Below are 17,157 nucleotides of genomic sequence, written 5' to 3'. Positions count from 1 at the left end.
TGGTTATGAATTTTCAATAAAATAATATGCTTGTTAAAAGCTCTTTGAAAAACTGAATTACCATGCAAATATGAACTACCTTTATTGTAGCTTAATGAATGATTGATTTTTTACATCTCAGCTATTTATGATGGCTCTTTAGCTGGTATGGTAATTTCTCTTCTAGCTCCAAGTATTTTTCTAATATCATCCCATATCTGGATAAACTTATGTTAAATTACAACACATATAGAGGATCATCATATGGAAGACACTTAGTTAAAAACCTTACTTTGGTTATTTCATTTAATCTATATAACAAACCAATGAGCTTCAATACTAATTCTATTACAAATAAAGAAGTTGAGAAATTTCTTTTATATTTTACTAGAGGCCCGGTGTGTGAATTCGTGCACCAGTGGGGTCCCTCAACCTGGCCTGCGGGAACCTGGGCTGAAACTGGCTCTCTGACATCCCCCAAGGGTTCCTGGATTGCAAGAGGGTGCAGGCCAGGCCGAGGGACCCCACCGGTGCATGATCAGGGCTGGGGAGGGACACGGGAGGTTGGCCAGTCAGAGAGGGACCGTGGGAGGGCTCCAGGGCATGTCCGGCCCATCTTGCTCAGTCCCGGTCGGCCAGACCCCAGCAGCAAGCTAACATACTGGTCAGAGAGTCTGCCCCCTAGTGGTCAGTGCACGTCAGAGTGACTGGTCGACCAGTTGACTGTCTGCCCCCTGGTGGTCAGTGCACATCATAGCGAGTGGTTGAGTGGTCTTAGCATATTATGCTTTGATTGGTTGAACGGACTACCGTACACTTAGCATATTAGGCTTTTATTATATAGCATGATGAGGAAGAGGATATTGGGAGTCTAAACGTCTCCTGTTTTATTTCCTAATAACTATTGGTTGATATAACTTCTTTCATCTATAGCTTTGGCTCTCCTCCGTCTCTCTTTCCTACCCTTCTGACCCACCAGTCATCCACCCGAAATCACAGACGTGACTGACAGTGTCATGATTTTTAAAAATTACTGCATACTTGCTAACCTGGGTTTTCTCAGGAGTTTCACTTGTTTTAATATTTGCAAATATGTCTGTACTATTATTTTTTTCCTCTAAATGAAATGCAGATACCTGAGATTTTTCCAGAAGCCTTATTGCTTCCATCCCCAAAATGGGCAGATGGACTTAGAAACAGATTTTCTTCTGTGACTCATGCAGGAGAGAGTGCATTTAACAAAAGGTTTCCCTTTGAGGGGTACACTGATGGAAACAGTGCAGTGAACAAAACACTTTCCCCTCTTCTAGGCCCCGAATAAATTTAAATTTAATAGGAAAGTAAATTAGGATACTTGTTTATGCAGAAAGTTTTTAGTATTAGACATTAGCAACCCTGATAACAACTACATAGGTAAAACAGTTTACCAAATAAGTTTTTTTTAATTCCACAATCTTTATTAAAAAAACAAATCTTGTTTTTACCACAGGTAATAGAGAAATAGTAAATCAAATTAAATGAACAGCTTTACTACCCATTCTGAACAAGAAATTGTTGATGAGGCAGAATTAATCATTTAGCTTTGGGAGTCTTAATTCATTTCAGCATTTAGAACACATTTCTCTTCTTCAGAATTACACACAATAGTTTTTTGGATTATTTCAGTATTTCTTTTGCTGACGATTGGATAGTACATGTTGATACAGGTTCTAAATCACATTTTCTATATTGTAATTGACTCCCTTTTCTGCAGCTAATGAAATGGAAAAAAAATGCACTAATACAATTCAAAAGACTCACATTATACATTAAGAACTCTACTATCTATTGTGAATTGTAATTGTTAATTGCCTTCATTTATAATTAAAAAGTTCAATTTTTGTGAATTTATGATTTTTAAATTTTTATCCATAATTATACAATTCCAAATTCATGTTCTAATGTTTTACTGTTAGCCTAATGATAGCTTGAGCTTATGAAACAGAGTATCAAGTAATTCATTACATATTTAATTTTTTTATTAACAGACATTTTCTTAATTTTGTTGTGAATATGTGTTCCCTTGTCACTAAAAAAAGAGCATAGGAAAAACAGACATTGTTCTTTTATTTTTCAGTTTTTAAAATATATACTTTTGTCGTATTTTCTTTTGCCTGAAACCAAGTACACAATGTCAAAGTGTCCCAAAATCTAGGAAAAAGTGATGATACTCCAGAGAGTGAGCCATAACTGGCTGAATGCTGACCAAAAATCTCTCACCTATGGACTAGTATCAAAGAGAATCCTGCTAACTTGTACTACCAAAACTAACAAATTTAAAAATATCTGTTAGCACCTCAGTATGATGATTTTTTAATTCTTATTTGTAGCTTATCACCAATTAACATGTGAAGAATAAAGTATAATTCACTGATTGCTTTTTTAAAATAAATACTTATTGAAATTACTCTTTGAAAACTGAAGAAAAAGCAAAAAGAGTTTAATGACTCGCAGGAGAGCATGTGGCAATAGCAGTTTTTATGTCTATAACTGCATTTTTAAAAATAGACATTAAGTACACCTGGCTTCCACAGCAGAACTGTTCTATGGCATATGCTCAATAAATATTTCTTGAATGGATGCACGAATGGGAATTAGAAACTTATTGTTATCTCTTTCAAGATTTAAATAGTCAAAGGCAGAGTTTCTACCATAAGTATCAGAATTAACTCTATTTTTCCAGTACTTTATAGTTGTTACTATAATATAAATTCATTAAATTAATTTATACTATTTTGCATTCAATGTGAACTTTTGAATCCAAGTTGTTACCTTCTGATGTGTTAAACCTCAGAGGTAGTGAGAGCAGGAAGTAAAAGTGGAAAGCTTCAAAGAGTTTTCAAACTCCAACTGTTTTTCTCTTCTTCTCACAACCACACAATATTTTTCACCAATAGGGTATCACTTTTAATAGTATTGGAATTTCTCTTTAGAAGACACACGTAAGCACTATTAATGAGAAGAGAACATGAGAAACCTAAAAGTAATATTTCCTTATGTTTTTATAAACCTTGTTTATATTTGTTTAAATCTTAGGAAAAGTACATGGTGGTTCTTAAGAGCTGTCAGTGGGTACATAAAATAAGTGCTATAATTTTTTAGAGCAGTAATGAATGCCAAGAATCTGATATTATCATTCCAGTGACTAATAAAAGGGTATTGGCATCCTGTTATTTGCAAAGGAATTTACAAGGAAACCTAAAACAATTGGAAAAGACAATGGAAAATGTTGTACAGATTTTTATACAAATCAACTAAATAAGAAAAAATTGAATTGGATTGTCTGGTGAACTGAAGCTAATAAAAACGCAGAGATGAGATATCCAAGCTTTCATTTCCCTGTTCTCTTTTATAGTATTTAGCTACAGAGTTATTTTTCTCCAAAGATTTTTCCATTGAATTATTTAATATGGTATAACTGATATGAAGAACTAGAGGAGCTGAAATGTACATTAAAAAATATTGGGGTAACAGAATGGCATTGCTTACCTATAATGCAATTTAGTAAAAGGTATTTCATGTTAAGATGATTTATATGGGCCACAGCATTAGAAAACTTTAGAGAGTATCCTTTGATGAAATATTCTGTGACTGGTGCCCCCTAGACTTGTGCAGTGGTACTGACTATATATGCTATCTGCTGATTTTGGCTTCAGGAATACTTTCAATGGGTTGTCATAGTAGGAAAAATATTTTCTAATCTTTCATGGCATTTATTTTTTTAAACATTCATGGCAGTATATAAATAATGTCCACATATCTAATTTTAAGCAGCTTTTATGCAGGATTTTAACCCGGAATAAAGTAATATGTTTATAAGCCAAAGAAAAGATACTGCTCTGTGAAAAAATTTAAAGTCTGAAAGAAGGAAGTTTTCAAATGGAAGCAGGAGACTAGCAACTCAAGGTGGGAACATGTTGAGCTGGAATCAGATTTCTTTTCTGCATCAAGAGTCTTCTTAGAATTCTCAGTTATTTTTAGTTAAGTGGAGATTCTATGTAGAGAATATATATTTTTGAACTTTTTAAAAACTTCTTTTTTAACTCACCATACAGGATGAATTGGCATAGGGTGATAGTAGACCTGACCTTAGCTTTAGTGTCTTACATTTTCAGTCACAACAGTTAAGTTTCATTCATGTGAAAATGCACACATATTCATAATGGAATGAGGAAGCACTATTATTTTTATTTTTTAAAAATCTCTATTGTTGAAAGTAGTACATAATGCCCTCTCCCCCCACCCCCAAACCCCCATTGACCTCTAGCCCACCAAAGGAGGCATTATTATTTTTAAACATGAAAAAGCCTTGATGAAGAGTAAGAGAAGGCATTTGAAAGAATTTACCAATCAATAAACAATATTTGAAAAAACAGAAAAAAAGGCCCAGATATGTTAGCAAAGCAAACAATATTTTTTAATCACTAAAACTTGCTATTAGAAAACAAGATAATCTCTCCTTTTTTCTAATTTTCTCTTTAGAATTTGAGCCTTCCTTAAATTTTATTTCTTCTATGAGTTTTCTCTCCCTCTCTGTTCTGAAAGTTCTGTCTGGATCCTACACACTGAGTCTGTAGAATGTAGGAGTTAAGCGCTCTGACAAAACCAAATCACCTGCGTCCTGTCCTGGCCCCACCACCTACAAGCCTGATGACCCTGGGCAAGCCACTTGACCTCTGTTTGCATTGAGTTGCTCATTTGAGAAAAGCAGATACTAATAGTACCTGCTTCATATGGTTATTACGAGAATTAAAATGGAAAACACTTGTAAAACACATCTAAGCACTCAGTAAGTGGTGACAAGTTTTTACTGTGTACCAAGTTAATTATTTGTTGTAATGATTTGCCTTCATCACTTTTTTATGTATATAAACATTCATAAAACATAGGCTGCAGTCTTCTTCTGTGCTTGTGTTTTATATATTGGTTTTTGTTTGTTCTTTGGTTTTTAGATATAAATTGCCTGGGTCAGGGCCTGTATAATTTTTTAATAGAATTAATTTTTTGGAAGAGTTTTAGGTTCATTGCAAAATTGAGTGGAAGGTAAAGCTCCCATATACGCCCCCCCCCCCTTCCCATACATGCACAGTCTCCGCCATGATCAACATTCCCCACCAGGGTGGGCCATTTGTTACAGTTGATGACCCCACATTAACAGCCTCATCCCCAGAGTCCATAGGGTTCACCGGTAGTGCTCTACATTCTATGGGTTTTGTAATATATTTGGAATCATACCTTTTCAGATTGGTTTCTTTCTCTTATTAATATGCATTTACAATTCTAGATCTTAGGTCTGAAAAGCACTTAGAAATAATGTATTAAATACAGGAAACTAAAGACTCAGAGACATAGTGTTTACTGTCCATTATACTTTTTAAAAAATTCTTTATTGTTTAAAGTATTACATATAGTAGTAGATATGTCTTCTTTTTCTCCCATTGACCTCTCCCTGGCCATCCCCCCCCACACACACATGCCCTCACCCCCTAGTATCTGTGTCCATTGGTTATGCTTATATGCATGCATACAAGTCCTTTGGTTGATCTCTTATCCTCCTCTCCCTCCCTTGTCTTCCCTCTGAAGTTTGACGGTCTGTTCGATGCTTCTCTGTCTCTGGATCTGTTTTTGTTCATCAGTTGATGTTGCTCATTATATTCCACAAATGAGTGAGATCATGTGATATTTATCTTTCTCCAACTGGGTTATTTCGCTTAGCATAATGCTCTCCATATCCATCCATGCTGTTGCGAATGGTAAGTGTTCTTTTTTTGTTACAGCAGCATAGTATTCAGTTGTGTAGCTGTACCACGTTTTTCTAATCCACTCATCGGCTGATGGGCACTTAGGCTGTTTCCAAATCTTAGCTATGGTAAATTGTGCTGCTATGAACATGCGAGTGCATATGTCCTTTCTGATTGGTGTTTCTGATTTTGGGGGATATATTCCTAGAAGTGGGATCACTGGGTCAAATGGGAGTTCCATTTTTAATTTTTTGAGGAAACATACTGTTCTCCACAATGGCTGCACCAGTCTGCATTCCCACCAGCAGTGAATGAGGGTTCCTTTTTTCCCCTGCATCCTTTCCAGCACTTATCATTAGTTGATTTGTTGATGATAGCCATTCTGACAGGTGTGAGATGGCATCTCATTGTCATTTTTATTTGCATCTCTCAGATGATTAGTGACTTTGAGCATGTTTTCATATGTCTCTTGGATTTCTGTATGTCCTCTTTCAAAAATTGCCTATTTAGGTCCTTTGCCCACTTTTTTTTTATTGGATTGTTTATCTTCCTTTTGTTAAGATGTATGAGCTCCTTGTAAATTTTGGAGAATAGGCCCTTATTGGATATAACATTGGCAAATATGTTCTACCATGCAGTGGTCTTTCTTGTTGTTTTGTTGATGGTTTCTTTTGCTTCCATTGACCTTCCTACTTTGAAATTCTTACCTACATATAATGAAAAAAAAATCTAAAAATTAGAATGACATTTTGAAAATATTACCAAAGGTTTAATGTGATGAGAATAAGGACTGAAAATTATTGCACAAATAATATAATCATGTTTTTAAAAAAGAATAAATGTAATAACCTGTAGCCATGATTTTTTCCTCATTGTTTATAGCTGCTTAATTATAGCTTTGTTGTAACTTTATGATTTTTCTCTTAAAATAGTTACCTGCATTTTCAATTACCTTTTGATTAGTTGGATTGTTAAATTCTTCCCACTGGCCAGAGCTCACTTGGAACTGACTGAGCCTTGCTGTTTTAACAGGTTGTGGTGCGGAGTTGTCTGGGGCCATGGGCTCCTTCAGCAGCCCCGGATACCCGAACACGTACCCCGCCAGCAAGGAGTGTATATGGTACATTCGCACTGCTCCTGGGAGTAGCATTCAGCTCACCATCCACGACTTTGATGTGGAGTATCATGAAAGTTGCGGGTTTGACATCCTGGAGGTAGGAATTTACATTGTTTTTCAGCACATTCCAAAATCTGGGGTAGAATTGGAAATCACTGCAAAAATCCCTGCATTCTTTCCAGTATTCCGATCAGTGTTCTATTAGAAATTTTGATGACATTTGCAGACGCATGGGATTAACATCTCAGTTTGGCTTTCTCTAAAAGAAGTGCCTGAAGGACGTGGTGGCCGGCAGCTTCCAGGAGGCGATGCCAGGAAGCAGGCGCGAAGGGAGCACGTGAGGGAGGGTGCAGGACCAAGAGCCAGTGAAGGGAGGCTCTGTGAGCAACCTGGGCTTCAGCCTGCTGGGACCCTCTGAGCTCTAGTGAGGCCTACTGTTCAGAATCATCCCTCTCAGGACACCAGGCTGAAGCATTGGTCCTGCAGTCCCACCCCCACTGATGGAGGAAGTACTTGGCATTGTTAGTGCCCCACACTTACAGCCTGGGAAAGGCACTGGGGAGGCTGAGTGCATGCAGGGAAGGCCGTGGGCTGCGGGCACTGGGGTGGGGCAGGGCAGTAAGCAGAGGAGTTGTCCACCGTACCTGCAGCTGCAACTTGAGGGGGTTCACGTGGGGCCAGGTGCGAAGCACATCTGCTGCAGAGGCTTTTAACAAAATGGTCACTTAGACAGTTTGAGGCATTTTCCAACATTACTGCAAAGGGTTTATCTCAGATAATTATAATGGCCTTTGGGAATCTATTACAATCAGCTTTTTATTGCAGGAATCTAGTCATTAGGGGATTATACATAGGGTAGACATCCTGGACTTTGACCTACCTGCAAAATTTAAGGCTTCTAAGTATGCACAGAACTATCACCATAGGAAAAGGGATGCTATTGCACGTGACAGTCATGACAAGTGTTTCTCTCTATATATCTGGTAGAACCTAGACACCATGAGGGCTGGGTATTGGGTCTGCTTTTGTTTTGTTTCACTGCTATTTCCCTAGGGCCACAGATTGCTTGTCAAATAGCAAACACTCTATATATATTTAATGAATGAAAACACAAATGTGTCTATGATTGACACACCATAATAGCACACATTTATGGTGGTTTACAAAGGGATTTCCCCCACTTAAATGTTCAATACTCCTGTGAGTTAAGGGCGGGTGGGGATTTTGTCCCCATTTTACCATTGTCAAACAGAGGCTAAGAAAGGTTAATGGGTTTTCCCATGACTACAAGGATGGTGAGTGGAAGAGCTATTGTTATCGGAGGATTGCACAGGTAAAATTCTTCCGTTGCTACTGAGATTGGGGTATCCCTTTTCCCACTGGGAGCTTGGGGTCTGCTTCTTTCCATACGTTAAGCAAAAGAATTTTCTAAGATTCCCACAGGAGAATGAGATGGGGTAGAAAGGTTTATTCATGTGAAATTATATCCTTTGGGTAGCAAAGTCTCATATCCCTTAAGTCAGTCCTGGAAAATGTATAGCCAGGGCTTCAGCAGAGCTAGAAGCACAGTCAGTGCCCAGAATTTCCATTTCACAGTGGAATTGAGTCTGGTACAACAACAGGCTAGTCCGAGTCCATCAGTCCATTGTGTGGGTCCACATGGCCCTGAGCCAGGTGGGCAAATGCAGGGGCGTGTGCCCCATGTCACAGGAGAGCCAGGAGCTCAAGAGGACCAAGAGCACCAAGAAGGAGAACTTCTTTGTTCAGGAGTTTAAATACCAAATCTTCCTGTGCTTGCAGTGCCCGTGCTTATATGCCTATTCTGGGCAACGCCCTATTCCTAGGTATGAGTGACAGGCTAGCATCTTCCCACATCACCCAGACCCTACTGGGCATGCGTCCATTGTCCAGTCCCTTTCCCCAGCAATATGCAGGAATCAGACCTGGAGAGTGTTAAATTGCAGCTTCCCGGCAAAGCTGTACAAATGTCATGCCTCTAGTATCTGGCCTTCCCTTTACACCTTTCCTGTTATTAATTAGTAGCCAGGTTATTGGAACAGTATTACTATCAACTGAATGCATCCACTACTCAGCACTTCATGTAAGCCGGTATGAAAAGATAGAGGTGGGCAGTATGCCAGATATTGAAATGAGTGGCAGGTATTTCAAGGAATCTTTAACACTTAAAAACTTTAATTACAAAACAGATTCTTTCCTTGAAAAGAAATGGGGTTCTTGAGTCATGCCCTCACTGAGTGGTTGCAGTCACTAGGAACTGCATTTAGCAGCTCAAGTATCTATAAAGGAGGATATGCTGCAGGGAATGAAATCAGAGACAGAGCTGGTAAGTCCTTGGGTGAACCCATCCCCTCATCATCATGTAAGTTCTGTTGCCAAGTCATGACTCCATCTCAGAAGACCTGATTTTTGGGAGGAGAGAACAAGGTGGCAACCGAAATTCACACTCACAGTACGAAGTGCGACTAACAATGTGGAATCTTCAGATGGTCCCTCTTGCTAGCAAGGGTATTTCTCAGTTGCATAAAACCCTGGACACTTACAAAGGGCTGGCAGCAGACTTTTCCACAATGTGAAATGTTCCAAAACCTTCATGTTCATATCCACAGCGTAGTTGGCAAATGTAAATAGGTTCATTGTGCTTTGGGCTTTGTCACACCCATTACGTGAGAAAGCAAAGACTGGGGCTGCTCCCTGCAAGCTGCCTGGGGACAGAAGGACAAAGCAGGGTCTGCAGGCGGCAGCACTCAAGCAGGGCACTTACTGTGACTGCACAGGAAGTCCGTGAGAAGTGGCTGCAGTCTGCTTAGGGCTTATGTTTTTAGGACAAGGTAGTCTCCCAATGTTCCATCAAAATCAGGGTTTGGAGGGATACTTTGAGGCCCTTAAATATTTTCTGAGTTTTTTCTTAAGGCTAAAATAAGTATCTTCCTTACTTAAAAAAAAATTGATTTCAGAGAAGTGGGGAGAGGGAGAGAGAGATAGAAACATCAATGATGAGAGAAAACCATTGATCAGCTGCCTCCTGCACACTCCCAACAGGGAATGGAGCCCACAACCAGGGCATGTGCCCTTGACTGAAATTGAACCTGGGACCCTTCAGTAAGCAGGCCAATGCTCTATCCACTGAGCCAAACTAGCTAGGGCTCTTCCTTACTTTTTGTTAAAAAATCTTATTTGACCTCTCTGCAAATACAGTGGGGCCTTGACTTACAAGTGTAATTCGTTTCGTGACGGGGCTCGTATCTCAAATTACTCGTATGTCAAATCAAAAAGTGAACGAGTGAGACACATGATGCTGGCCTGATGTTATGGCGTTCACTGTGACGTTCGCTGTACCAACTAGTGGTGGGGTATCTTAAGCTGGCTTGTAACCCGAATTTTAGCTTGAAAGTCAAAGGAAAAAATTGGACAAGAGATGGCTCGTATCTCGAAAAACTCATTAGTCGGGACACTCATAAGTCAAGGCCCCACTGTATTCAAGTCAGGTGGGAAATGCTGTAATAAATTGCACTAATAATGATCCTATATAATAAAAGGCTAATATGCAAATCAACTGAATGGCAGAATGACCGGTCACTATGATGCACAATGACTACCGGGGGCAGATGCTCAATGAAGGAGCTACCCTCTGGTGGTCAGTGCACTCCCACAGGGGGAGTGCCGCTTAGCCAGAAGTCGGGGTCATGGCTGGCGAGTGCAGCAGAGGCAGTGACAGGAGCCTCTCCTGCCTCTGTGGCAGCACTAAGGATGCCCAACTGCCAGCTTAGGCCTGCTTCCTGTGAGGAGCAGGCCTAAACCCTCAGTCGGACATCACCTGAGGGCTCTTGGAATGCGAGAGCATGCAGGCCAGGCTGAGGGACCCCCGCCCCCAAGTGCATGAATTTTGTGCTTGGGCCTCTATTTGTTGATATAAGAAACATCCAAACCTGTAGAGAATTTTTATGAGTTTATTTGAGCCAAACTGACAATTGCTGAAAGCAAAACTCTCAACAAATACTCTGGAGAATGGCAGTTTTTCAGCTTATCCTATCAAATAAAAGACAAAAGGGTAATTGACCTTACCTTCGCTATGTTTCCCATTGGCTAATCAGGGTGATATGCAAATTAACTGCCAACCAAGATGGCGGCCAGCAGCCATGCAGCTGAAGTGAGCAGGAGGCTTGCTTGCTCCAGTGATGGAGGAAGCCAAGGTTCCCTGCCTGCCGCGGCCCAGCTCTGAGCTCCAAAAGCAACAAAGTTTCAATTATAGAAGCGAAACTAACCCCAGATATCTACTTTCAGTTGGCCGTGGCCACGGAGCTGGCTCTTAGTTCCAGTGACAGCAATGAAATTTCAATTATAGAAGGTAAATAAATCCCAGGATAAAAAAAAAAAAAAGGAAAAAAAGGAGAGGCTGGGAGCTTCAGTCTCTGGCCAGCCTGAAAACGGCCCTCAGCCCCTCACCCAGGCTGGCCAGGCACCCCAGTGAGGACCCCCACCATGAAGGGGGTGTGACCAGCTGCATATAGCGATCAGCCCCTCACTCAGGCTGGCCAGGCACCCAAGCAGGACCCCCACCCTGATCCGGGACACCTTTCAGGGCAAACCAGCCGGCCCCCACCTGTGCACCAGGCCTCTATCCTATATAGTAAAAGGGTAATATGCAAACTGACCCTAACAGCAGAAAGACTGGGAATGACTGGTCACTATGACACACACTGACCACTAGGGGGCAGATGCTCAATGCAGGAGCTTCCCTCTGGTGGTCAGTACGCTCCCACATGAGGGAGCTCTCCTCAGCCACAAGCCAGGCTGATGGCTGCCAGTACAGTGGTAGTGGTAGGAGCCTCTCCTGCCTCCTCAGCAGCACTAAGGATGTCCGATTGCAGCTTAGGTCTGCTCCCCACTGGCAAGTGGACATCCCCCGAGGGCTGCCGGGCTGCCAGAGGAATGTCTGATTGCCATCTTAGGCCCAATTTCCGGGGAGCAGGCCTAAGCCAGCAGGTGGTCATCCCCCAAGGGGTCCCAGACTGCGAGAGGGCACAGGCCGGGCTGAGGGACACCCCCCCCCCCCAGTGCACAAATTTTTGTGCACCAGGCCTCTAGTTTTATATATTAGAGTCAAAGGAGGGTTACATGAAATCCATTGGTGGTAGATTAGGGAGGCGGGAGAAAGCAAAGCAGGGAAATCTCTGGGATTAGATAAAGAGTAAAACAAGAGAGATGCATACTTCTTTTACATTGGTGGGTTCAGGATAGTCAGTAATTAACATTCAGAGCACCATAGAAATGGTTTTGGGGGAACAAGATAACCATGAGCAGTTCTGTGGTCTCTTGCACTGAGGGGTCTGTAAAAGGAGCTTACTCTGGCATTATCAAGGTTTGTTTTCTTAGATGCAAAACGACAATAGACAGGCTCAGTTAAGGTGAAGACTGACCTTTGAGAAAGAAGCTGCAGACCTAGGATGTGACTACCCATCATGACCTGCTTTTTAGTTAGGAAGCTTTATGTCCAAACCATCCTATTTGGTTAGTTTGGTATCTGAGTTTTACGGCCTTCCATGCTGGCCTCCCCAGGGCTTGTCAGATTTAGTATGTGGCCCCTTTTTTGTCTACATGGTAAAATGATTTTTTCCATCCCTCAGACCACAGATACTGATAAGGTGTTAGCAAGTGGTTTCAAAATTTGTTACCCTTGGTGGATGTGTGGCCTAGAAGCACTGCTGGCTATTTTGACCCATCTGTTCTCAGCTTGCACATTATCCTTTCCTGTTGTGCTGAGAGAGCCAAGTAGGACCTCACTGTATTGGGCTTACTTGGTTTTCACCAAATTTAAGCAGGAGTCAATGTTTTTCTCCCTCAAAAATCCGTGTCCAGATACTGGCCATTGCATTTTTCAAAAGCCATTCGGTTACTCATAACCCTGGAATGCTGATTTGATTATAACAGTAAATGGAGCTAACAGAGCAGAAAGAAATGTTCAAAACAGATTAAAACCATAGGCTTTGAAATGTTTCATATCCCAAGAATTTGCTAAAAGCACATTTTTAAATCTCTGATCACCAGACCAGTTCTCTTTCCCCTAAAGTTTAGTCATATGCTGTAATCGAATGAACCACACCCTGAAATTCTTTCCAACTTTCACTCTTTTGAAGAGTCATATGTTAACCGTTGGTGTTATTTGTGAAAGCCTAAAGTGCCTTTCTGTTGTTTGGGTCGTGGAAACACTGGCTGGTTTTTCTTCAGTCTCTGAGAAAGGAGCCCGAACCGGCATAAAGCCGGAAAGGAAATCCACTCCTTGGTGCAATAAACCTAGACAATTGCTTGATGTGGGCAGTTAGTTCCCTCTGGTCCCTGTGATGGTCTTTTGTGAGCCCAGCCCAGTAAGAAGGGAAGCAGAAGTGGTTGTGTTTATTCTTATGGAGGCTTCTAGGCCTAGCCAACTCACATCCGTTTTGTTTGTATTCTCAAGGGGACCCATGGGCGGGGAAAACAGAGAATATTTTGCCAATGTGCAAGTTTTCTTTGTTAGAACTAAACCCTGGTACCCGATGTTCTCTCCAAATACGTGCTGCCTATTGGGCTTGGATGATTAGGAGCACATGCTGTCAGTTTCATGCTCTGAGAACTGCGCCCAGGGCGAGGGGGCAGGGAAATCTTCAGAAACAAGAAGGAGTGCTGCTCCTTGCATTTGCATATGTGGACGTGGAGAGGGCCACACAGGGCTCTTCCCGAAGTCCTGCTTTGGATGGGATGGAGCGGGCCACACAAACACAGCTCCTCTTCATGAAAATAAGCATGAAGCTGTCAGTGCTTCATTCCTTGGCGATTACAGTCCTTGCGCTCAGGCCTCTGTGCAACAACAGTTTCATTCATTTTGGTCTTTCCCGCATGACTGAGGGAATTAATTGGACAAAGAAATCATTATAGATTCAAATCACATACTCCCCCAAAGTAGGCTTGTTGTTCTTACTCTCTCTCCCCAGGGAACACTTGAGAGTTTTCCCTATCAGTCAACAGCTTCCTTGAGGGTGGGCAAGGGCAGGGGCCTCAGGGATGGGGGAGAGTAACTGGAGGTGGAAAGCAGCCCAGATCACAGAGGTGGGAGGGCGCAGCACACAAATCTTCCTGAGCACTGCTTTCCTGGTTCCCATCCTGAGCATAGGATTATGATCACACACGTGGGGCAGAGGGAAGGACCCAAACACTAATATGCTTGAAAACTGTTGTCCAAAATTGTCTTTCTTCCACAAATTTAAGTTTCTCAAGACCTGATGGTAGGGGATTAATATCTTCTTCTTTAAAAAAAAATTATTTTAAAGTTGAAAATGCTACCACTTATTCCTTTAGCCCAATATATCAATGCACAAACATGGTAAGTATAAAAAAGAGAATCATATGATAAACTCAGAAACAGCCTCTGATTGTAAATTCTGTCAGTTTTCTTATAAGATGTCATCTTATCTCTCTGAAATTAAGGGAAACTGCCTCATTTTCTTTTTTGTTACTCAAAATCCAGAGCATCCTGTTCAGTGATGTTTTATCCAGTTTCATAAATTTTCAATATTTTATTTTCTGCAATCATTTTCTTTTTTTATAGATATGTATTTATTGCCATTTTCTTATTCATATTTTTGACATCCACTCGCCCCCTTCTTCTTAAAGAAGACCGTTGATCATTTCATGTAATATTGAATTGGTGGTGATGCACTCCTTTAGCTTTTTCTTATCTGAGAAGCTCTTTATCTGTTCTTCGATTCTAAATGACAGCTTTGCTAGGTAGAGTAATCTTGGGTGTAGGACCTTGCTTTTCATCACTCTGAATATTTCTTACCACTCCTGCTGGCCTGTAAAGTTTCAGCTGACAGTCTAATGGGTAAGACTGCAAAGGTAACTAGCTCCTTTTCACTTGCTGCTTTTAAGATTCTCTGTGCATTTAACCTTTTGCATTTTAATTATGATGTGCCTTGCTGCGGGCCCCTTTGGGTTCACATTGTTTTGAGAGTTTCTGCACTTCCCAGACTTGTACATCGATTTCCTTCACCAAGTTAGGGAAGTTTCCTATCATTATATTTTCAAATAGTTTTTCGGTTTCTTGCTCTTTCTCTTCTGCTATTGGCACCCCCATGATGTGAATGTGGCTACACTTGAACTTATCCCAGAAGCTCCTCACACTATCCTCATTTGTTTTTTGGGTTTTTGTGTGTTCTTTTGCTGTTCTGAGTGGGTGTTTTTTGCTTCCTTATATTCCAAAATTGCTGATTTGATTCTCAGCTTTATCTTCTCTACTGCTGATTCCCTGTAAATTTTCTTTATTTCAGTTAGTGTATTCTTCATGTCTGACTGTTTCTTTTTTATGGTTTCCATGTCCTTCTTTATACTGTTGAAGCTCTCACTAAGCACCTTCAGCATCCTTATAACCACTGTTTTGAACTCTGTACCAATTAGTTTGCTTGTCTCCATTTCATTTAGTTCCTTATCCTATTCTTTCGCTTGGGAGCTATTTCTTTGTCTCCTCATTTGGGTTGCTTCCCTGTGTTTGTTTCTATGTATGTGGTAGAGCTACTAAAGGACAGCTTTGCAGGGTAGAGTAATCTTGGGTGTAGGACCTTGCTTTTCATCACTTTGAATATTTCTTACCATTCCCCCTGGCCTGTAAAATTTCAGCTGACAGTCTTATGGGTAAGGCTGCAAAGGTAACTGACTCCTTTTCACTTGCTGTGAACCCTTTAACAGGAACACCTGGGACTCTAGAAGCCCTCAGTCTCACTCAACCCAATCCCTGTTACAGCCAGAGGTTATGGTCTTCTCTTCCTGGCACTGGAGCCCTGGGCTGGGGCCTTAGTGTGGGCCTGGAACCCCTTGCTCCTTAGTAGCTGAGATCCCCCCCCTATTTTTAAATGTGTTTTTTTTTAAATTGAGTTTTTAGAGCTAAAGAGAGAGAGAGAGAGAGAGCGAGAGAGAGAGAGAGACTGATGTGAGAGGAACATCCATCAGCTCCTCCTGCACGCTCCTACGGGGGATCAAGCCCCCAACCCAGACATGAGCCCTGACTGGGAATTGAACTGGTGATCTCTTGGTGCATGGCCAGGCTCACTCTCCCTTTTTTATCTGACACATGTCAGTGTGGGACCAGTTTGTTCCACATCTCCACCCCTCCTACCAGTCTCGATGTCGCTGCTTCTTCATATGCTTAGTTGCAGGATTCTGTTCAGTTAGATTTCAAATAATTCTGATAGATGGTTGTTCTGTAGTTTAGTTGTAATTTTTTTGTGGTTATGAAAGAATATGAGTAGTGCATTTACCTATGCCACCATCTTGACTGGAAGCCCTGACCAAAAATCAAACCTGCAACATTTTGGTGTACAGAATAATGCCCCAACTGACTGAGCCACCTGGCTAGGGCCTTAATTTTATTTTTTAATATCTTCTGTTTGATTATCTTCCCCACCCCCCTCCATGCAACACATACCCTGGATAAGCAGGATCCACTGGTGTGTGAGGTGTCCTGGAGGCCCGGCCTGGGCTGGACTAGACTTGCTTGCGAGATGCTGGATGTGAGGCCAAAGGATTACTTGCTGGGGGGAATGCATCACTGGGATGTTAGAGCCCAGTCAAACAGACAGTTGCAAATTGGAGGAGCCTAGGTCTGAGGACAACTGAGATAAATGTAGGGGAAACCATCCAGAGACTGAGGCCGAGCACAGGGCAATTCCTGAGCAAAGTTGAATGCTCTTGGTCATATTCCTGAGCATGGGCATGCTGGAAAGGGGAAGATTCCTTTCCTGAGGATACCATAGAACACACTATACAGGTTATATTCTCACTCCTTCTGACGAGATTGGCATGTCAGGGTGGTATGGCCATAGACTCACTCATTCTGAAGAAGCAGAAATATTAATTAAATGCCTAATCTTATAAAATATTCAGATTACAAAGTGGAAAATCTTAAAAATATAACTGGGAGATCAATAGCCTTCAATGAATTTTCACCAAGATGGCTTTAAAGTACGTAGAAGAGTTAGAAAATCAGACTTGGTTCTACATTACCAGCAATGCCTCTGCCAAAGAAAGCAGGAAATCCCTTTGAAGACATGAAAAAGAGGAAGAGGGGAGGTAGGGGACACTCTGGAATCATCGATGCAGTTCAGCTCTGCAATTCTGGCTGATAAAATAAGCAAGCATTTCGTGGGTGGTGCAACTTGTGAGTTCTCAGGGCAGAGGGAGTGCCTTTGAAAATCCAGCTCAAGTTTACAGTTCATCCCCACCCAGGGAGGCCAA

At 41.4% G+C, this 17,157-nt stretch overlaps 1 protein-coding gene across 1 annotated transcript in view; it reads left to right on the top strand.

Annotated features, from left to right (window-relative positions):
* Nucleotides 1–17,157, top strand: part of CUBN (cubilin) — a 284,448-nt gene that overhangs the window by 112,848 nt on the left and 154,443 nt on the right. The window contains exon 29 of the mRNA XM_059660312.1: nucleotides 6,792–6,973. Coding sequence (XP_059516295.1) covers nucleotides 6,792–6,973 — 182 coding nt within the window. The remainder of the gene's footprint in view (nucleotides 1–6,791; nucleotides 6,974–17,157) is intronic.

This window comes from Myotis daubentonii, chromosome 1, assembly GCF_963259705.1.
Source record: "Myotis daubentonii chromosome 1, mMyoDau2.1, whole genome shotgun sequence".
NCBI lineage: Eukaryota > Metazoa > Chordata > Mammalia > Chiroptera > Vespertilionidae > Myotis > Myotis daubentonii.
The sequence above is the reverse complement of the archived record's forward strand: the minus strand, read 5'-3'. Positions and strand labels throughout refer to the sequence as shown.